This window comes from Trichoderma aggressivum (genome assembly GCF_033847375.1).
Source record: "Trichoderma aggressivum f. europaeum strain CBS 100526 chromosome Unknown scaffold_001, whole genome shotgun sequence".
Classification (NCBI taxonomy): Eukaryota; Fungi; Ascomycota; class Sordariomycetes; order Hypocreales; family Hypocreaceae; genus Trichoderma; species Trichoderma aggressivum.
Genome location: NW_026946367.1, coordinates 1599286 through 1620827, shown reverse-complemented (window position 1 = coordinate 1620827; position 21542 = coordinate 1599286). Strand labels below are relative to the sequence as shown.

General features: G+C 50.0%; 6 protein-coding genes across 6 annotated transcripts; 3 read left to right on the top strand and 3 right to left on the bottom strand.

The window, feature by feature from the left end:
• Nucleotides 1-399: 399 nt before the first annotated feature.
• Nucleotides 400-2931, bottom strand: Triagg1_454 (uncharacterized protein; the record flags this gene model as incomplete). The annotated part of the gene is made up of 1 exon (XM_062899542.1): nucleotides 400-2931. One exon carries the CDS (start codon nucleotides 2929-2931, stop codon nucleotides 400-402), a length of 2532 nt encoding a protein of 843 aa, XP_062760804.1.
• A 2479-nt stretch (nucleotides 2932-5410) lies between these two features.
• Triagg1_453 (uncharacterized protein) lies at nucleotides 5411-6579 on the top strand (the record flags this gene model as incomplete). The annotated part of the gene is made up of 2 exons (XM_062899531.1): nucleotides 5411-5709; nucleotides 5796-6579. The coding sequence occupies 2 exons, from the start codon at nucleotides 5411-5413 to the stop codon at nucleotides 6577-6579; spliced, it is 1083 nt and encodes a 360-aa protein (XP_062760803.1).
• A 154-nt stretch (nucleotides 6580-6733) lies between these two features.
• Nucleotides 6734-7951, bottom strand: Triagg1_452 (uncharacterized protein; the record flags this gene model as incomplete). The annotated part of the gene is made up of 1 exon (XM_062899520.1): nucleotides 6734-7951. One exon carries the CDS (start codon nucleotides 7949-7951, stop codon nucleotides 6734-6736), a length of 1218 nt encoding a protein of 405 aa, XP_062760802.1.
• A 705-nt stretch (nucleotides 7952-8656) lies between these two features.
• Nucleotides 8657-9879, bottom strand: Triagg1_451 (uncharacterized protein; the record flags this gene model as incomplete). Its single annotated transcript, XM_062899509.1, has 3 exons — nucleotides 8657-8677; nucleotides 8730-9798; nucleotides 9854-9879. The coding sequence occupies 3 exons, from the start codon at nucleotides 9877-9879 to the stop codon at nucleotides 8657-8659; spliced, it is 1116 nt and encodes a 371-aa protein (XP_062760801.1).
• A 5767-nt stretch (nucleotides 9880-15646) lies between these two features.
• Triagg1_450 (CAZyme family GT2) lies at nucleotides 15647-17851 on the top strand (the record flags this gene model as incomplete). The annotated part of the gene is made up of 3 exons (XM_062899498.1): nucleotides 15647-16231; nucleotides 16350-16575; nucleotides 16704-17851. The coding sequence occupies 3 exons, from the start codon at nucleotides 15647-15649 to the stop codon at nucleotides 17849-17851; spliced, it is 1959 nt and encodes a 652-aa protein (XP_062760800.1).
• Nucleotides 17852-19778: 1927 nt separating this feature from the next.
• Triagg1_449 (uncharacterized protein) lies at nucleotides 19779-21542 on the top strand (the record flags this gene model as incomplete). The annotated part of the gene is made up of 4 exons (XM_062899487.1): nucleotides 19779-19865; nucleotides 20025-20516; nucleotides 20613-21279; nucleotides 21337-21542. 4 exons carry the CDS (start codon nucleotides 19779-19781, stop codon nucleotides 21540-21542), a joined length of 1452 nt encoding a protein of 483 aa, XP_062760799.1.

Below are 21542 nucleotides of genomic sequence, written 5' to 3'. Positions count from 1 at the left end.
AAGGCGAGACATGGTAGTTTCGAGGCTGATGCGCCGCCGGCTCACTCTACGAGGTCGAGGAAGAAGAAGGAGGGGGGGCACCGTGGTTCTAGGAGGACGTGAATGGGTGTCTTTTGTCGTTTTGGTGGATGCTGGGCTTTGTTTTATCTTTTTTTTTTTAATACCTGCATAGCGTTGGAGTTTTGGAAGGTTAAGAGAGACTTTCATATTTAAATAAAGAGGCGAAAAGTCAAGAGTGTACTTTTCTTAATGTTACAATCCGTAAGGGATGCTATGTAATAGTATGATACAGTTTATCAGCGTGAATCCCATCTATATCCCAGAAAACCCCCCCGTCATTGGAGATGATCCATCCAAGTTTCGTTCATCATATCTCTAATATACAGTCTATACCCCTTTTCACCTCCCACCAGCACTCTTCTTCGGCCCCAACAGCTCATACACCCCCATCTGCCTCGCCACTTCCACAAAGATCCTCCTCTTCTCCTCCTCCCTGCCCTCCACCGGCCAAAACTTCTTCTGCAAGTACGCATACAGCGCCGCGCCGCGCTTCTCGTCGCCCTCGAGGTTCGCCGCGTTAAAGTCCGCCCACGCGAGCAGCTCCCGGTCAATCTCCCGCTTGGCCACCATGAGCTTGCCGCGCTGGGAGGGCGTGTCCCAGGTGAGCTTTGTGGTGCCGAGGACCATTTCCATGACGAGCGTCTCGGGCGGGAGGAACTTGAACGTCTCTTTGAATGCGGTGATGGCGACGAGGAAGCCGGCGTTGTCCTGGAGGCGGCGGAAAGTGTGGAGGATTTTGCGAGCGAGTTGCCCGTCGATCCCATCGGGTTGGAATACATCTCTGTGCTTGACAGTTTCTTTAAACATGGCTCGTGTGGCCTCGATCTCCTTGGCTCGGGTTTCAGGATCCCGGATATGATATCGGTTCGCCCCCAGTGTCTTCCAGAGGGCGCTGAATGTGTATGGGTCAGGAACTACTTTGTTGCTCTCTATGAGAGAGTGATACAAAGCTAATGCATCTTGAGTCTGGCCCTCATGGATGAGTGATTCGACGAGTTGATTCATCATAAAGGCGTCGGGGCTTATCTCCGCTGTGCGGAAGGCATCCCACAAGCCCTCTAAGCGTTCATGAAGATTTCGCTGGCGATAGTTGTCGGCCAGGAGAGAGAACGTTTCGATAGTAGCCCGCGGTAAATCTGCCGGAGTGTCCTTTGGCAATGGCATGTTATAGCTGCTGGAGACACCACTACCGGACTTTCTGTCGGCGACAAACTTTAGCCTGGACTCAATCATGCCCCAGCCAAGTGTATCGGCTTTTTCAAGATCGTCAGCGCCCCCAGACCGTTGCCATGCCCCAATGAGGCCGTTCAACTGTATCGGTGAAGCCTCGACTCCCTTTCCTCTCATAAATTCGACGACGCTGAAAGCTCCATCCAAGTCTCCGGCGCCGATAAGTCGCTTCAGCCACTTGCCCAGGAAGAATTTGTTAGCAATGACGGAAGGCAGATGTCTTTGCCTCGTCATATCAATCCGACCGTCGCTCATCATGTCCACGAAGGCGTACAGGGCATTCTCAACTTGATGGGCAGTCAGGAAATAAGAAATCACCTGGTCGTAGTCGGTAAGTGTCATTTCTTTCCCCAGGAGCTCCCTCATTTGGCGATAGGTAGCCCACGCCTTCTGTCGACCTTCCTCCGTTCCCTGTTCGCAGCATGTTCGGATGAGAGGAATCAAGATACGCGGACTCATGTTACGGCCAAGGAGCTTATTTATCGCTCGTTCGGCTTGCGCCAGATCGCCTACACGGCAGTACATCCTGGCACCTAGTTCCCAAAAGTCCTGGAATGTCTCTGAGTCTTCGGCCCCCAGGGTGCTGATACATCGTTTCCAATTTTCAACGGCCTTGGACTCCCATCCGTCAACAAAGATGGCTTCGATAGCCAGGACCTGTTGCGCAGGACGAAGGGTAACCTTGGCATCGCTCATGTCTCTAGCAAGCCGGGCTATCCGTGATATGCTGCTGGGGCTGTCTTTTTCACTCGAGAATGCTCTCCAGAGGACCTCCCACAAAGCGGGTGGAACATCGTTCCAGTTTTGGGCCAACGCCGGTCTCGTCGCATGATACGATTTGTATAGGGACTGCACTGCCTTTTGCTTCAGCCCTGATTCCTTCTCTGCGAGAATGAAGCGTGTGACAACGGAGTTGAATGTGTTGAGTTTTCGCCTTCTGTTTGCCTTCATCTCATCGAGATTTATTCGGACTTGCGGTATCGAGTTTCGAGTCTCGCCAGAAGAATCGGCGTCTTCCAGCGACAATTCCGGCACGTCCCCGATAAGCTGTTCTAGCACTCCTCTCGGCAGATCAGTGCTTGCTTGTTCTATTTCGGCATCGATCGATCGTGTGTAGTCTTCCATCTTTGCTATAACCTTCTCGACATCTTCCGCAGAGTTGATCTTGCCCCAGTCTTCGCCCAACTCCTTTAGTACGTCCCTAAAGGCATCCCTGTCGTCTTGATTCCCGAATTTTGCCCTGAGGTTGAGAAGATCGTCTCGCAATTCGGAGGCACTGATGCCACTTAGCGACTCCTCAAAGGCTTGTTCGTTGGACAGCTCTTTTCGATTTTGGTCGCCCTGCTCGAAGAATCGGACGGAAAAGTCTTCCGCATTGGTCTTTGCCCTGTCGGGGGTCCGCAGGTTTTTGAGGCCCTCTAGGTAGCGAGCCAGCTCCTCTCTCGTAGGCTGGCGTGTGATGTCCTCATTGGGCCGTGATCGAGGTCGTAGCCTTGCTTTGCTCGCGGTTTGAGAGGCTTGAGTGCTGTATGAAGCCGGCCGCCACGCCTGTCGAGGTTGCTTTGCACGACCAGCCAAACATGAGCGGCAGACGATGTCGTTTCGACACCTGAGGTCGCGCAATATCGGCCGGCATGACATTTTCTGTGAAGCAGATAAAGCGCAGTGCCTCTAGCACTCGCTCCTTGAGCGTCTGTAACTTTTTTTTTTTCGATGATCAAGATTGTTGCGATTGCCGTACCAATAGCGGATTTGCTCCCACCATGGCGTTATCGATAAGCGCCCGCTTGGTGCTCCGGAAGTACCCAAGTACCAACATATAGATCATCGGCGTCTTTGAGCCTGTAATCATGTATGCTTAATTAGTAGATTCAATGATTATTTTGCTTGTATTGTTATTATTTTACTTCTAGTATGGTCCACATATGGACTGGTCGCTACGTTCACTATTGTCTCTTCTGGATCAATCTGTTGCAAACGACCTGTGAGCAGCTTACAGAGAGGCCCCCTCAATTAATCTCCATAGAAGCAACTCAAAGGCTTTCCTTCGCGTTCTATCCCGTCACTAGAAATCTACGTGATCGCTGTGTTGCTGGATAGATAATTTAGGGCGTTGAATAGTTGTCTCTTATTTGGATTCTCCACAGCGTCTTATTAACCTCTGTTATGGGTCCAACAATTCTCAATCATTGGAGGGCGTCACAAGCCGACAGGACTGCGCACGTTCGCTTGTACGATACTAATCATGTATTATGTTTACACTGAGCTCATTCTGTTTCCCATTCCGACTCCACGGGCTTTCTTTTATAAAATCCGATGCGCACGGTACCCTTAGGATAGAGAGGTAGACACAACCCAAGCTGCAATAACAGCTCTCATGTTCAAAGACGCCATCATATATATAGGTGTTGCAAATTATTTGGCATTTCTTCCGAATGTACTAATGATAATAGATGGTTAGATAAGGCACATGGGTTAAATTAAACGGCTTGGATGAACTAACTTGTGGAAAAATTGGCCAAAGATGCCCGGTTTGGACTGTTGGTCAGTCATACTCTGACGCCGGGCAGTATTGCTGGCGTTTTGGTGATGTTGAGAGAGGCCCTCAAACGCGGGCATGAAGCCGGAGCTCTGGAGAATAATCATCAGTACGCGGGTTCGGTGGGGGGCCGGGCGAAGGGTATGAGACGCACTCGACGGCGGGTGCCCTGGTTTGCGGGGGGCGTTGGGTTCTGCTCGGGATTGTTCATATTGGCTGAGGATGAGGATCTCAAATGTCAAGATTGAAGGATTCTGTAGCTTTTAATTAAGATGAAGATTGTTTAGATGCAATGAGTTTGGATGATAACTTGGAACAGGAGAGGAGGGGGGGAAGGAGGGGAAGCTTCCTTATGTAGCTTCCGCGAGAGAAGAAAGCGAGCCCAGGACAAGCTTTCTGACCATCAACCGGATAGCCAATGACGCCGGCCAATGGCCATATCGGCTCGCCACACCATTCACACACCGTCAAGGTCTCGATTGACATGCCGTTTGGCGGGCTTGCGGCTAGAGGCTCGATCGGCGCTAACATGGTATCAGCAGCCAACCAACTTGTGCCCGGAATTAAATTGCCAGGCGGCCGGAGTGGGAGAGACAAGAAGAGGGGCGATCGATACTCAAAGCAGGCGGCTTGGATTGCATAAGCCACTGGCAAATGGTTCGATGTTGTTTACAAATGCGCACGAGACCTCGCATGTACTGTAGCATTGGGTGCGTTATGCTCGAACTGTAATGGCGAGCATGTACAATGTGTAAGCGGAGAGTCTGGGCTGCAACTACTACATACGACTTATGTAGAACGCTGAATCCTTCGAGAGGGGGCTATACTATCACTACATTCTTTTAGTATCTACCGCTATAGCTAAATTTCTCCTTTATTTGACACTATTGCTATAATTATCCATCCTCTGCTACTATGGCTATGTTCCTCTGGCGGTTGACAATCTTCAATGACTACATTGGTCTCTCATTAGCAGGAGGGAGTCGAGGGAGTCATGGCTCAAGGCACCTGCATCAATCGACGCGATGCCCATCGACTCGACCTCGCCTCAACCATCTCACTTTCCCTGCCCTGTCGAACCTGTTGCCTGTCTATCCAGTGGCGTTTGATGCCATAGCGTCATCCATCGTGCCGTGACGTATGTCAAAGACACCGGGCAACGCCCATGTACAAGGCCCATGTATGCTTTCGTTGGCGTTGATTCATGTACCGGGCTTGATGTGGAGCTGCGTGGGGACAACAAGACCCTGTATTGCGGGGGAAGGACCCACGTCGGCAACGGAGTACGTACCGAGAGGTTGCGAGAGGCTCGAGAAGCTGTCGGTCGGATTTAGTGTTGATCCTGACAGTGGTCAGCTAAGCCACCAGGAACCAAGCAGAGGTAACGAATGCCAGACGGAGACTCCACCATCGAGCTGCTCAATCGCTTGATCGTGACCTTGATTTCCTCCAAGCTTCTCTCCCAAGTTTCCAACCGCGAAAGAATACCCGCCCAGTGCAGATTCTCCGAGCTCGAGTCGTCTGGTGCCTGCTTCAATGCAGAGCATACCCCTCTGCCGAGCCGGACGGTGACAGGCGACTATGAACCATGATGCCGCGTCTAGCTCCTCCGCGCGGATTCCCGACCGGCTCTCACCACCTGGCATCGGTGCAAATGCCGATGCCGATGAAGCAGAGGCAGATGCGGACGCTCGTGATCGCCCCCAGTCGCGGCAGCGCTCGAGGTCCGGCAGCGGGCGACAGCGCAGGAGGAGGGGGAGCAGGAGGAGCAGGAGGAGGCAGAATCCGGGGCTGGCCAAGAAGCTGGCCTTTCTTACCCACCTGCTCAAGACTCTCGACCTCGTCTTATTTGCTGAGCTGAGCTCTTTGTACTATATGGAGTGCGTTTGGGCGGACACATTCCCCTTTCTTCTCTTCATGTCGGAATCCTTTGAGCAACGATAAGCTAACATGCTGCGTCGTCCAGATGTTCCATGTTTCGATTTTTCTTACGAGCCGCGCCCCAATACATGTATCTCTCCCCAAAAGACGAATCATTCGCGCTTTTGATGCCAGCTACCCAACTCCACGTCCTCTTGATACTGGTGCCTAACCTGCTGTGCATGGCTTTGCATCTTTTTGGTTCGCTTCCTACCGGCCCCGATTACCACCGAGGATACCAGCACGGGGGGATGGTTATCGATTTTATCGGCCAAATGCCGGCCACTTATAGACTGTATTATTTAATGGCAGACCTGCTTATCCTTTTCCTGCAGTGTCTGATGCTTACAATACACAACCATCGGGAGAGCCTGCGTGTTGCTCTCAAGACGTTTCGCCCGTTTCTCTCTGAGATTTTTCTGGAGCCTGTCGCTGGTCGTTCTGCAGAAGACTTGGACGCGGAGGAGCGCGGGGTTTCTCGACACGTGCCGGGGATGATGATCAATGAGACGGACGAAATCGAGCTGCAGCAGCTGGACAGACCGGGGGATGGCGAGGGATCTGAAGACCGGAACGACCAACCTGGAGCTGCGGGTGGAGATGGCTCTGACGAGCCGCCAAGAACGCATTTGTCCGACATTATGAGCTCCGGCAATGCTGTTCTGAACGAATATCACATCATTCACACACTGAGGAACGCTACGATGAACACTGGAGGTTCAACTGCGTTGTCTCTTCAGTCGATTGGCTATCGAGCAACCGTGGCGAGTATGCAGGGTCGGCGCCGAGGCGCGACTCTACAGACTTCGTTGGCTCGTCCGACCGGCTAGAACATATATATGTATTGATATACACTAGCATCCATACATGAAACGACAAACCAATTAATCCCAAAAAGCAAGCCTTGCAGACTATTTTTATACCGCTGTGATTTCGCCAAAGGGCACAAGGGGAAACCCTCCCCGTGAAATTAATTAATCTAGTCTAGGCAACTTTTCTTCCTACATTACCGACGCCAGTACCCTTGACGGAGATGACTATATCGCCGCTGTCATCATCATCGACGTCTCGTAGGCCCCAGCTACTTGCGCCAAATGTCTTCAAGTCTCGTGCGAGCTCAATAATTTCCTCCGACGCCAGGATATCTCTACCAATCCTCAATCGGCCAACATCTTCAGAGCCCATGGCCATCAGAGTCAACACGGAGCTTGCTGAAACGGGGGTCACGCAGCCTCCCTTTGCAATTGTTTCCAGTAGCTGGTAGGCGCATCTCTTTCCGATATCTTCAGGAACCTCACCACCCGAAGGCAGCACGACGACATCTGCCGAGTACAGCACGCCAACGGAGTTTGACTCTGCTACGAGACTCAGGCCGTAGCCTATACCCAGTCTTCTCTTGCTGCCCGCCTTGTCTCCCGTAGGCACCAGCGGCGCCTGGTCGTATTGCGCCGCGATGTGAATATCCGTGACGAAGGGGTTCAGAATCTCGCGTGCGGAATGTATCATGCGTGCATTGTTGGAAGCTGAGACGCCGGTGCAGTACGCCACACCTCGTATCCTCTTGACTCGGCCGGGGCTGCGATGCAGATGCAGCGTCTTGGGCAGACGGACTTGGCTGGCGAAGCGAAGCTCGACGATGCCGCCGCCACCTTTGCCTCCGGGCCCCGCGCAGGAGCGCTGCAGGACGCGCAGCTCGATGCGGGCCGGCGGGATGCCGAAGAGGCCGAAGAGGGGGAGGATGGCGGTGCGGAAAGTGTCGACGGAGACGTCGCCCGTTTCGGTGGAGGAGGTGATGACGCCGGGGCCGGAGAAGCGCACGTTCATGTGGGCCTTGGAGAAGGGCGCGAGGAGGCAGAGCGGCAGCAAGAAGTAGGAGATGCCCCTGGTGCAGGTGACGGGGATGCTGTGCTCGATGACGTCTCCGTCGGCGGCGCCCAGGCCGGCAATGGTGCCGGTGATGAGGCCCGGGTGGTATGTGATGGTTGTGCCCGAATACGAGATTTGCATGGAGGAGCCGTTGGTGACGGCCTCGAGGAGGCGCAGGAAGGAGACCTCGTGGGGGGCGAGGCCCGGGTTCGTGGGCGAGGAGCTTCGGATCTTGGAGATGTGGATGGGACGGCCGGTGAGGGTCGCGATGGTGAGGCGGCGGGTGAAGGACCGGTGGCCGGTGAACCGGAGGTATTCAGGCGAGGAGCCCGACATTGTTGGCTCTTTGTATTGTGCTCCGAGATTTTTTTTTCTTCTTGATTGTAGGAATTGGTGTATAATCTTGGTGGTTGTATGCTCAATAAGAGGAGGGGATCTTGGGGTATATTTCGTTGCTCGTCGCAAGAATTTTGGTGGTTTGGATGGGCGAGGAAAATTATTGTTTTCTGCCGGTTGATTGGTTTTCTGTGGCTTGGAAGGGTAGGCGGTGGATGAATTTGGCTTAGCGCAGATTTAGCCCGCTTCTGCTTGTTCCTCTTATGAGCAGCAGTAATTGATACAGTGTTCGAGGCATCATATTGTATTGAAGGTTAAAGCTGAGGAATAAAACGGAGAAGAGGATTGATACAATGCAATTGAAGTCAATTAAGTGTTAATTAAATATTTAATTGCGGTGGCAGTTCAACACTATATCCGAAAAGCATCGCAGTAACCGATGCCACTCAACTCACGTCTCCGATGCCAGTTGGAAATCTCATGCTTGGTTTATTTCAGCAAACAATATCAAAAGCTACTGCAAAAATCTCAAATCAATGGCCCATTGTCTGCTCGTACAACGCCAACAATGCTCTTTTCGCAAGAATCATCAGAAGCTTCTATAGTCTAACCCTGTATAGAATTCCGATTTGAGCCTCCTTGAGCAGACGAGAACAAGTAGCAAGACCCATCATAAAATCAACGCCGCGCTTGAACTTTTGTGTATTACGCCTTCACCATGAAAATCTGCCATATGGATTAGTAACTTATTTTTGAAAAGTCGAACAGATGTAAATACCTGATTCAATGCTTGAGCATCCATGAATGCAGCTCTCTTCTGAGCAATAAACCGGGACCGAGGAGTAACAAACCCGCCTCTAGGCGTTGATGTGCCCGTGGTGATTGGAGTAGCTGTCCCTGAACGCGATGCTGCGGCAGACGAGGCGTCGGGCATCTCCGTATCAGATGTGTCGCTCTTCTTTCGCTTCTTCTTGTCCTTGTCCTTCTTATCCTTCTTATCCTTCTTCTCTTTCTTGTCCTTTTTGTCCTTCTTAGAGCTCTTTGACTTTTCTGGACCACCATTTGAAGTTGATGATGAGTTGTTCAACGCGTCATCCAATTCCATGGCATCTTCGTCGCCCTCCTCTTTAGTCAGAGCTGTGCCCTTCTTTGACTTCTTCTTTTCTTTCTTCTCCCTTTTCTCCCTTTTCTTCTTGGCCTTTTCTAAATCGCTGAACTGGTTTGAATCGGATTTGGCCAGCTTTTTAGCCCTTCGCTCTTCCTTTCGCTGTTTCTTCTTCTTCTTCTCATCAACTTCGTCATCCTCAGACAGCTCGTCGTCATCTTTAAGTGACGTAGCCTTTCTCTTCTTGGATTTCTCCTTCTCCGACTCCTTGGTAGCCGCGGGTATCTTGTCATCTGCCGCCGTAGAACTTTCTGATTCGTCTGAGCTGTCGCTGTCCTCTTGCATGGCATCGCCGACCAACAAGCCTCCTCGCACGAATCTCATAGGTCCCCATTTCTGCTCCACGTACTGGTGCATCTTCACCTCCAACCTAGCTTGCCTCTTTTCTTCTACTTCAGCCTCGGATTTTCCGTTAAGGCGACTCAGCAGGTCTGAGAAGACGTCGAGACCGGTCACCTCGTCCTCTTTCGATTTGCTGAATCCGAGACCCTTCATGTCGTCTTTGAGCGATACTCGGATATACGACGCATTCGCGGCGGTGTGGTACTCGGAGTGCGCCGCATTTTTGGCTCCTAGGAACTGGCCAGGCTCCCAGCCTTGCGATCTCAGCATCTTCTGGCCAAAGGTGGTGGTGTCGCGAGTCCATCTTGTGTTGTTGGGATCGTTCTGGATTCTCCGGCGCCTGCATTGAGGTTAGTGCTTTGCCTGAGCAGCGAACTGCTCTTTCAAAGACTCACGACTTTGACTCAGCAAGCAGCCCCATCTTGTTGACTTTTGAGGAGCCGGCAGCCCTCGTGATTCTGTGTTTGTATGATTCTGCACTTTTGGCTGGCCTTGAACTGATTGCGAAGTATTGGGCGGGCAGAAAAAATAAAGTGTGGGGGCGCCTCTTATCGCGTACTTTAATTGGCTAGTGTTTCACAGGTAGGCTTGACCGAAATAGGCTCAAGCGTGTTCCGGACCCCTGTACATCTTCACCAAATGCTCAATTGAAGATGCACCTGTTCCGTACCTACTACTCTTCTAGAATAGATTGGCTTTTGAGCAAACATCGAACAACCTGTTCTCAAATTTAAATATGTTGGAATTTACTATATAATGAGAGTATAGATGCAGCACAGGGTACGAAAGGAATATAGACGCAGCAAAATACACTGGGGAAATATAGCTGTAGTCCCCGATGCTCGAAGAGGTAGAGGTCACATCGATCAAGCTCGAGCTATGGTCTTGATGAACAAAATAACTTCTGATATCAAAAATCGACATGCAGTTGCAACGATAGACATACTATCCTTGGGGATATCATATGTCCAGACATCTCCTCATATGACCAAACCAGCCAGGGGCACCGAGTAGCAAAAGTGTGGACTTGGGTAAAGGATTTCTACTGTATGAGCTACTCCCTACTACTATCATTACCTAGCAGTTCCTTCCAGCACTACTCTCATCTACTATAGCTATTCTCATCAACTATTACAACTTTAATCTTCCTTAAATAGCTCAAGATCTTAGTAATGGGAAATATATCGAAAGCAATCAGCGAACACTGTGTTAGCTTTCGATGTCATTGTTGATGAGCCATTGTTAGACATAGAGGTGAAAGTAACACTGATAGGGGAGTATGTCACTTAAGTGAGCAAAAGTGACAGCCCCTCTAGTAAGGAAATGGAAGCTGAAACAAATGAACAACAGTCCCATCCACAGCAGGCGCGATAGAGGTTTACATTCTCTATAGATGAGGTCAAAGTGAGATGCGTGAGGTGATTTGAATAGAGACCTGCCTATACTCCATACCTTGAATAAGAGTGACAGGACTTATATAGTTTACTACCCCATTGCTGATTATAAGCTGCTACGGACGATTGTACTCAGAAGCCAATAGACGAAACTCTTAAAAACAGAAACCAGTGGTCAGTAGAGCTTCTTCATAACGTAACCGTAGAGGTTGTATGACAAATATCAGCAAAGCTCAAGCTATTTAAGCCAATGCTTGCAATAGATACACTACTGATTATCGATAAAGCGAAACCTTTGCGCCAAGACGGAAGACATGTCCGAGATGATCTATTTCACATCAAAGGCGTGCGTTCATTCGCCATCGGTCTCGGGTTTTTCCTCATGCTCCGGCCAAGGAGCTCAATCAAATCCCTGTTATATCACCTTGATGTTACGTTCTGCTATACTGTAGCGCCAAACAGGACAAAAGATTCGGCCTATAGTCTCTTTTGTGGCAATATCAGCGACAGAACTACCTGCTTATAAGGGAAACCGAATCGTAACACTTACTACTAAATTAGCTACCCCAAGGCACCCGGTATTGCTGATTCTGCAAACCAAAACTATATCAATAACGTGCTAGCACCCTCAATCTGGGAATTCGCCTCTGTCGCCTTAACAATCGATATAGTATACAAATAGTCAATCAATATGAAACTTACACAACTTGGTCTGACTTTACTTTCCCTATTGCCAACCTATGGTGCGTGTGGCATCATTTTTGGCAACGAAACAGACCTTGCCATTCAGGTTCGGTCAGTTGTGGACCTATACCCCTTCGGAGTCGATACGCCAGATTATACTCTCTTTGATACTATTTTCACAAATGACGTTTTAGTCGACTACAGTGCTACCGGCACCCAGCCGACGCGCGGGATCCCAGCTTTCGTCGAGTCTCTTTCAGCGTCTCGAACAGCGCGGAATTACACCACTATGCATCATTTTGGCAGCCAAAGCGTAAATATCTCGACGACAGTCAACGCTTCTGTGAACACGTACGTGATTGCTACCTTCTTCGGCCACGGCGCTCGCGAAGGTCAGATATATACATCATACCAAGCCTTTTTGGATGACCTTGTTTTTGATGGTAAACAATGGAAGATATACCAGCGTAGGCTGCAAGTTTTTGTAAGTCGCCCATCTCTAAAAGTAAGAGTGATAAGTTACATATACTAATCAATCATGTACTAAACAGGGTCAGGCGGGTAATCCTGATATTGTTTCTGGCTAGAATGGAGGCTTTGATACTATTGATTCATCTAAACTATTAGCATGAGTAATATATATCTGGTATCATCAGTTATCTTCGTAGATCCCTATAGTCTGCTCGCAGGTGTAGTGCTTCTGGTGGTGAAAACGCCCGAGAGGCAGATCGATCTCCGCTGCCGCTTCATTATCCCCAAATTTCCATCAAATCATAGCCACCCTTTCTGTGACCTCGCGACGGAGGAAGACGACCAAACTGGGCAAGATGGCAAATATGTTTTCCATAGTGATGTACTGGACCTCTATCCATCACCCATCGCAGGTCCCCTACCGGCTACGAATCGTGTAAGATGGTCGACAAAGGCGCGCCGGAGATGGGCATTAGCAGCTTTCCCTTCCAATATATCATGGCTGAGGCCACCGCACGTACGCCCAGTCGTGGCATCAGAACAGTTCGTCTTCCAATTGGCCCAGTAAAGCATGAACGCAGGCGTTTAGCAGCGGCCTGCCCCGTTGGCGTCCTCGATTCCTGAGGATTGGATGCTTGACCCGTTAAGAGCGCAGCAGAGGTCGTATACAGCAAGAACACAACGATACACGGTGGCCAATACTTTAGCGGTAGGCTCCACCAAAACATGGAGGCTTCAATATCCTCTAGACCCCTGTAAATCTTCACCAAATGCTTCATGGTACCTACTTACTTATATACATAAGTATACTTACTACTCCACTACTGATTCTGATCTGCTATAGACGTTTATGTTTATATCTATCCATCTGGATAGGAATCAGGCTACCGATGATCCTCAGAGGCCAATAGACGAGACTCCTGAAGATAAAGATTAATGCTAAGTAAAGCTTTTAAAGAATGCAACCGCAGAAGACACATAGACCAAGGTATTTGAGTTACCTACTACAGGTAGGTATGTTCGTAGTAAATACACCACTGGTTATCGATGAAAATCCCGCATAGCAAATCTATTCCTTGTTAAATGGCATTCGAGGCAAATATGAACCTAATCAGATCGGGTGGCTGAAATGGATAAAACACATGTACCATCAACCCGCCCTAGAAGATTGTGATGGTACAAAAGCAGGAGGTGATGCTTCACACGTGTATGGAGCACAGGCGTACGTTCGACGTACGCGTATCTCGGCAGTGCGTTGCTCCCGCACAAGACGATGCTCAGAGCGTATTAGCAGCATGCACTCTGCAACTAGCAGCATGCAAGGTATCGCAACCTTGGAAATGCGGTGTTGGAGTTCTAGTCTAAGTGGGCGGCCGTTGGAAGTTGGAAGTTATGGGACATGTGGAAAGCAGAGAGAGACGCTCGTCATGCGGCTATGCTGCCGCGCGGCTCATCCCAGAAATAATAGATAGATGAATGGATAGGGACCGCAATAATACAGGCATACCGGAGGAGATTACGAGTCTCATTCTAGAGGTGTATAATAGCGTGGTGCGTATACGTGCGGATTGTCTGCTTCTGTATCTTGATTCCGTTTTCCCTGCCAAGCTGCTTAACTAGGGGGTCCCTGGCCACTCTGGCCACTCTACCATGGATCCCTTTTTCATTATTCCCGGGGTTTGGCATGCATGCGCCAAAGCAGCGCCCTCATAGGAGCATTTTGTAAACGCCGATCCCTTAGCGGCCAGCCGCGGACGACATGAAGCTCACGGGACCAACAAAGGCAAAGAGAAGGAAAACAGCCGCCTTGGTTGTGAAGAAACAGCCGTCCATTGGGGTTCACATGCCGCGGCGTGTGGCATTTGGGTTGGCCCAGACGCTTTTGCGACTCGTCCAGTAGTTCTTGGGCAGCCAAGCGAGAACGTTGAGGAGTGTCACAGTTCGTGGGCTGAGAACTGGATCCCATGCCGGGGTGAGATGCGGAGCTTGCTATAGGCCATGGAGGGCTTTAAGACGATGAGATGGGGTTTTGCTATTTAGGTAGATAGCGAGAGACTTGCTGGGTGGCCTGGAGGTGACGGCTTGTGTCATGTAACATCTTAATATCCATGATTCGTGATCGATGCCAGTGACGCGACATATCGGGTACTTCAACCATGGTCTGCATATCATTTGCCTGACTGTCGAGAAGAAACAGAGGCAGACCGTGGCAAAGTTGCTGGTGTTTAGATGTTTAGTTGGTGAGAATCCAGCTGATAGACTGCAATTTGATGTAGATGGTGTTGCTCAGCTGTCAGAATGTGTGTGTGTGTGTGTGTGGTGTAAGCCGCTAACACAACGATATTCATTGTATATCTGCGTCACTCGCACATTAGATCCAGCTGCAACAATGAGCATCTCCCGAGACTTGTCAGGCTTTTTGAGACAATGACGCCCATCTTAAGCAAGCATAGTTCATGCACATAAAGCCTACCTAGTCCTAGCTTCACGTTAGAACGCATGTCGTCGTGATACTACAGAGTAGCGCGGCATCTTAGTACATGTAGCTTTTGCTCCAAGTGTGCCATGTCTACCGTTTGGGTCCTGCGGGAGTAATGAGGGATTTGCACATGTATCGACGTCCATTTTTCTTGCTGGATACCCATGTTGGTGCACAAGGGCAAATGTGGACGACTTCTTCCTTGCAGGAGGCTGTGTACCTTCATCTTCTCGCCGAGTTCTTGTCTTGATGCTTGCTTGGGCTGACGACAGACACATTCGTCCCCCCTTTTTGACTAACGATATCAACGACTGCGTGGAGCTTAAGGCAGCCTTTATTTACTATCCAATGCCCTGAATATCCGCTACTGCTGCTCTTTCTTCTGTTATTTGCTATTATAGCTACATTCTTCTAGTATCTGCTACTACAGCTGTATTCTTCTAGTACCTAGTGGTATCGTTACTCTACATTAGTAGCTCTCAAACCACTTGTATCATAGGACAATTCTATTAAAATGGGTCTAACAGCCTTGTTATCAGTCACCTCATCTGGCACATGGCGAGGTGCATGGCCAAATTAGTACGAAAAAGGCATACTAGGACTATGAGCACTGCCAAGAGGGTCCAGGGTTCTCATCGTTCAACGAATCCAATTACTCGCTCGAAAACGCGCAGTCTCAGATCACAGGTAATCTCCTTTCCATGCTACGTTTTGAATCCGCTAACGGCTTAATGTGGGCAGAATCATGTGCATAGATATGACATCTCCTCCTCGGACCGGCCATCATACGCTGGCAAAGACTTCCCGTATCCTCCTTTCCGCTCCTACTGCCGGCGTTAAGGATCCATATTTCATGTAGTTTATAATAAACAGTGTTGATATGCCTATGGTACCATACCCGGTGCGTGTAGTTACTTCGTAGATCCAGGTTTCTGCCTTTGGCCGGGGCTTAGACTGGGTCCTGTCCCCGTCTCTTCGATACCGTTCTTCCTTTTCTTTTCTTTTCTCCTTTTCTTTTCTAATTCTTCTTCCTCCGTTCAGACCTGCACCGGTCGATTGTTCTGCTTGGAAGCCTCCATTCTCGTGGCGATTCTCCCGGCTTCCTCCTGCACATAGCTCGTCACCCCCTTTTCGCAATCTGATCCTCATTTACAAACACAATGGGTTTCCTCACGTGGTGCTCGCGATGTGCCACTGGCTTGAGTATGCTGGTCCTCATCGGCCTCTGCTACTGGGTCATATCCCGAGAATCGATGGTTGAGCAGCACGGCTTCAAGTTCGTGGGAACAAGCACCGAAGGCGAAACATACTCATCAAATACAACCAACATTGGAGCTGGTATCTGGACTCTCATCTTCGCCTACTATTGCCTGTTGATTCACTTCATGGTTGCCATGTTTCCCATTCGAGCGTGCTGGTCCATCTGGAGTATTACGCACTCTCTGAAGCGAGGAGTGCAGAGCAGAGCCATGGAAGAGTACAAGGACGCTGGCCGTCGCCGCAACAGCTCTTCATCGTCCGTGGCCAGCTCCGAGACGTTGGCCTCAAGTAACAACAACGGCATTTCTTCGACGGACAGCGAGCTGAGCGATTCTCCATCCGAATACTATGTTGTTGGGAAGGACGTGCCTGAAAGCCCCATCATCCACGCCATCGTCATCCCCAATTACAAGGAAGAAATGGACACCCTCCGCGAGACCCTGGACGTCTTGGCCTCTCACCCCCAGGCCCAAAGCCGCTACGATGTAAGTCGAGATACGCCGTACAACGGCTTGATATCCCCCCTGCCGCTCCCCACGTAGAGTGGTTGCGCGACATGATTAGCGTGGGCTGGATGCTAATTGGTCATGCGGTCGAATTCAGGTCTACCTTGGAATGGAGCTGCGTGAGACTGGCGGCGAATCAAAGGCTCGGAGTCTTATCCAGCAGTTTGTCAAGAAGTTCCGGTCCATCGACTATACGTTGCATCCAGGAGACATTCCCGGTGAAGCGGCCGGCAAAGGCAGCAACATGGCCTGGGCGGCCCGCAAGCTCAGTTCCAAGTATCCCATGTTTGTCCGCAAGAACGTCATTGTCACAGGCATTGATGGTAAGTTTGGCGGTTCTTTCACGAGACGTGTTTACGACGATTTTCACTGTTTCTTGCTGTCTTTCTCGGAACGCATCAATTCATTCACCTATGCAGATGCTGTGTACTGACCATGTCTGTGTCTGTAGCTGACAGCCACCTCTCGTCACGATATTTCGCCCAAATTTCCAATCTGCACATGATCCATCCGGATACCGCTTCCACCACTTTATATGCGGCTCCCATCATCTTCGACCGCAACGCCCACAACGTGACTGCTCTTGTCCGCGTTGCCGATGTTCTCTGGTGCGCTGCCGGTATGTCTGGTCTGTACAAGGGCTCTGCCATTGCTCCTCCTACGTCTGTCTACTCTCTGCCGCTGGTCCTTGTTGATCGTGTCGGCGGCTGGGACTGTGATTCCGATGCCATTGGTGAGGATCTGCACATGTTCATCAAATGCTTCTTTGCTCTGAATGGGCATCTCACATGTCGCACTGTTCTCAGCCCAGTCAGCCAGACCAACGTGACTGGAGGTGGAAAAGGGGGCTTGCGCGGTGCTTACCTGGACATCAAGGCACGATATAGCCAAGCACTTCGACACATGTGGGGTGCTCTGGACAGCGGATTCGCATTGCGCAAGGCAGCCGCGATGTGGAAGGACAGAAAGTACACATCCAGAGCCTTCCGTCCTCTGCACCGATCTGCCAGCGGCGATGATTTGGACGCCTATTTCCCCGAATCTCAGGTTGAAGAGACGGCAGAAGTGTCAGTCGATAATGGTGTGTTCTCCGACATCACGAGAGACACACTCAAGGAGCCTCACTGGGAGCACATCTTCTACATGGGCCACCGTCTGTTTGAAGCACACTTTCTTCCCCTCCAGATGCTGATCCTGGTAGTCGCTTCTGCTCTGTATACGTTTGTCACTGAGGGTAGCGATGATCCCAACAACTTATCATGGATCTTTTTGACATGCAACGTTCTTCGCACTATGGGCTTTATGGAGATGGCTGTCTACATCTTTCTTTATGAAAGCTACCACCGAGTTTGCGTGCGCACCCGTGAGAGGGACATGATCCAGGCCGGACTGGCTGACGGCATGTGCTTCTCCCAGCGCTCATTGAAGAAGAACTTTGTCGACTATCTCCTTGTTCCTATGGTAGCTCCTTTGTACGGCGCTATTCCTTGCGCCCAAGCGGAAATTGCGCATTTTTGGACTGCCGATTTGCAATATACCGTCAGCAAGAAGGCTCTTCGGCAGCGGGCAAAGTTTGTAACAGTGGAAGATATTGCTTGAGAGAGTTCTGCATCATTCGTTTTTGAATATTCATTTCGGTCACTTATGAGCGAGTTTGAAGCATCATTCGTTGTGTTCGGTCGACGTTTTCAAGCAGGAGTAAATAACATAAATTGGAAAGGATGCGGACATTTTTTCAGCTACATTTATGGGAGCTATTGAGAAGGATCTAATTGGAGTTTACGGGTATGGAATACCCCAAAGCGAAGAAGCATGGAGCGGGAATCACATCTATCAGCGCACTGATGAATAACACACTGAAGATACATGATGGTAATATATATACTCTGCGCCGGGATTCGGGATTAGTAATATAATATAGCTATAATAAACAAATCCATCATGATGCTTTCCATTCTCCAAGTGCAGTATACTATAAATGCCAAGCGGGTCTATATTTCTTTAGTAGCTGCTACTATATGTAATGTTTCTCTAGTAACTGCTACTATATTCATATAGGTTTTCATAGTAACTGCTACTATAGTTATGTCATCAAATTCGGTTGCTGGCCGGATAGGGGTCCCCATACAAAGCGCTACTTGATGAGCTGATTGAATGTATATTGCTGAATGTATGCATTTATTCATTTTACAGTCTCGATTTTTCAGGCCTCCGTCGGACTGCTTCCCCAAAGTTGGGCTCTAATTTAGAGGCTGCGACTAATGCAATGTTTCCGAGCTGCATCTACTATAAAATCCCGAGTGCGCGGAACAAGTTCTTGGATTACGGAGGCGGAGCGGAGATTAGTGGGGCATCCGAGCCGGGCGGCGAGTCGGATGCGAAATTCGAAGCCTCAGCCAATCAGTAAACGACGGTGCCTGAAATGAAGAAAGTATATGATTGTTATGCATATGCCTTGTGACTGTATTTAATTGATGGCTGACTTGGGCATTTGATGGTGCCATGAAGAGAGAGGATGGAGGATTTGTCGAGATGTATTGTTGTCGGGTAGGTGATGGCTTTTAAGCATTTGTGATAGGGAACTGAGTCGTGCAGAGTATGTCCGCTGAAAATGCACTGTTTGTTCCTCGTCAGAATATTGATCATGTGGAATTCTTATGTATCTAGAAGCATGTATGTACGAGAGATGAGTCAAGGCGCTGCCTATACTGCAACACCCACGAAACGTATGTAGGCTGAAAGACACCTCCTCTTGATTTGGACGCCCGAGCTATGGTAACTTGGTAGTATCCGGACTACAAAACTTTTTTAACTTGATTGCAAACATGTGCAATAGTAATTGCTTAGAATTTCTAAAAGGCAGTTTAGACGACTAGTCCACCAAACGTGACGCTGTTGTGGCTAGGGGTTCAATGCGTATAAGAAGTAATAGATCTGAGTGTTTGTCTAATTACCCATTTACTGCACAAATCCCTTAGATGAAAGAATATCAGATACGCGATATAACCACTATACAGCATATGAACTTAAATACGAATGTAAATATTTAATTGTAAGCCGCAGGGCCTTGGTTTCAGCTGTTGCATGATGAATGATGATGACCTTATAAACTGACTGTCTCATCAACTTTGATAGCTTGGTTGTAATCTGCAGGCGGTCAGAGACGGCCAATGGCGTGAGACCCACTCTGGTGCATCATTGGCTCCGCTTCGGCGGGGTCGGTTGCTTAGCCAGCGACATCCATCAACGATAACCGCCTTATCGCGCAATTCTATTGGCCCAAATCTGCCAGTGGAGACAACGTTGAATGGGTTGACGGAGAAAGAAAAAAAAAAAAAAAAAGCAGTCAAGAAATTTTCTGAGCTTCTCGCCTGCCTCGCCTTTTCTTCCTCTTCACGTCGCCATCTCCAAGCCTTGGGACTCGCAGAACCACATTCTCTCCGGAACGCCTTCTCTTCTACTCTGTACCAATTCTTTTGGATTTACACCGTAACCACCACTACTAAGATTTAATAACCCCGTCGCAATGGCTGCTGTTCCCGGTCCCGTCTATGGCCTCGAGGTCCCGCCTGGAGAGGTGCTGATCTCGGCCAACTTGGAGTTTCCTGCTTCTGTAAGTTGTTTCTCTCTTAACTCTTGTTGCCGTTCATCTAGAGGCTGGCTGGATCGAGCATACTATGCCTTCTTTCTGGCCTAGAATCCAACGGTCGGCGACAAATGAAGCTATTGGTTTTGCGCCGTTGATGCTAACCGCCCGCGTTCCTTGCCGCAGTTCCGCATCACCATGGCCGCTTTAGATCCTACTCAGGAGCCTAAGCTCGATGATTCCAAGAACGCTCCCTCTGTCCCTCGTTCTACTCTGCGCCTGATCAAGCGCGCTTTCCCCGGCCTCGACGAGGATGAGGATGATGAGCTTCACGAGCAGTACATGAGCGCCCTTCTCGGCAACTCTGACGACGAGGACGAGGAGGCCAATGGTGGCCCCAGCGACCCTGCCAAGGCTAAGAAGCAGAAGCAGGTTGCTGCCATCAAGAAGCTTCTCGAGGCCACCAACGGTGAGGACTCCGAGGACGAGGAGATGGAGGATGCCGAGATCAACGGCGCCAAGTCCAAGAAGGGCAAGAAGAGCAACGCCATCGCCAAGGGCAAGGGCAAGGCCATTGAGGAGGAAGAGGAAGATGACGAGGAAGAAGACGAGGACGACGACGACAGCGAGGGAGGTGACCTCGAGAACTTCGTTCTCTGCACCCTCGACACTGAGCGAGTAAGCCTTACTACACCATCAGAGTTCTCCAAAGTTTTTTTCGGAGCAAGACTCGCATGTCCAAAATCTATGCGATATGCTAACACCTCGATTTAGAACTACCAGCAGCCTCTTGATATTACCGTCAACCAAGGCGAGAAGGTCTTCTTCGTCGTCTCCGGAACACACACCGTTTACTTGACCGGTAACTACATTATGGACGACGAGGATGAGGAGGACCAGGATGGCGAGGATGACTATGACCTGTCCCCCGATGAGCTGGAATATGCCATGGGTGAGGAGGACAGCGAGGAGGAGAGCGACGATCTTGACGATCTCGAGGATCCTCGCATCACCGAGCTCGACTCCGATGAGGAGGAGGTCCCCAAGCTGGTCCCCACAGACAACAAGAAGGGCAAGAACAAGCGCTCCGCTGCTGAGGCCGAGGGTCTTGACGAGCTCATCGCCAAGGCTACCGATTCCAAGCTCTCCAAGAAGCAGCAGAAGAAGCTCAAGAACAACAAGGGCGAGGCTGTGGCCGCCGAGGAGAAGGAGGAGAAGAAGGATGCAAAGAAGGTCCAATTCGCCAAGAACCTGGAGCAGGGCCCTACCGGCTCCACCGCTGAGAAGGCCAAGCAGGCCGGCAAGGCTTCTCTTGGTGTCAAGTCTGTCCAGGGCGTCACCGTTGACGACCGCACCATTGGCAAGGGCCGCACTGTCAAGAATGGCGACACTGTTGGCGTCCGATACATTGGCAAGCTCCAGAATGGACAGCAGTTCGATGGTAAGCTCGATTCTCGACTCTTTGTTTACGCAGCGACTAACTGTGGATGAACCATAGCCAACAAGAAGGGCAAGCCTTTTTCTTTCAAGATCGGCAAGGGCCAGGTCATCAAGGGCTGGGACGTCGGCATTGTCGGCATGGCCATCGGTGGTGAACGCCGACTGACGATTCCTGCTCACCTCGCCTACGGCTCCAAGAGCCTGCCCGGCATTCCCGCCAACAGCCAGCTGACCTTCGACGTCAAGCTGCTCGAGATCAAATAA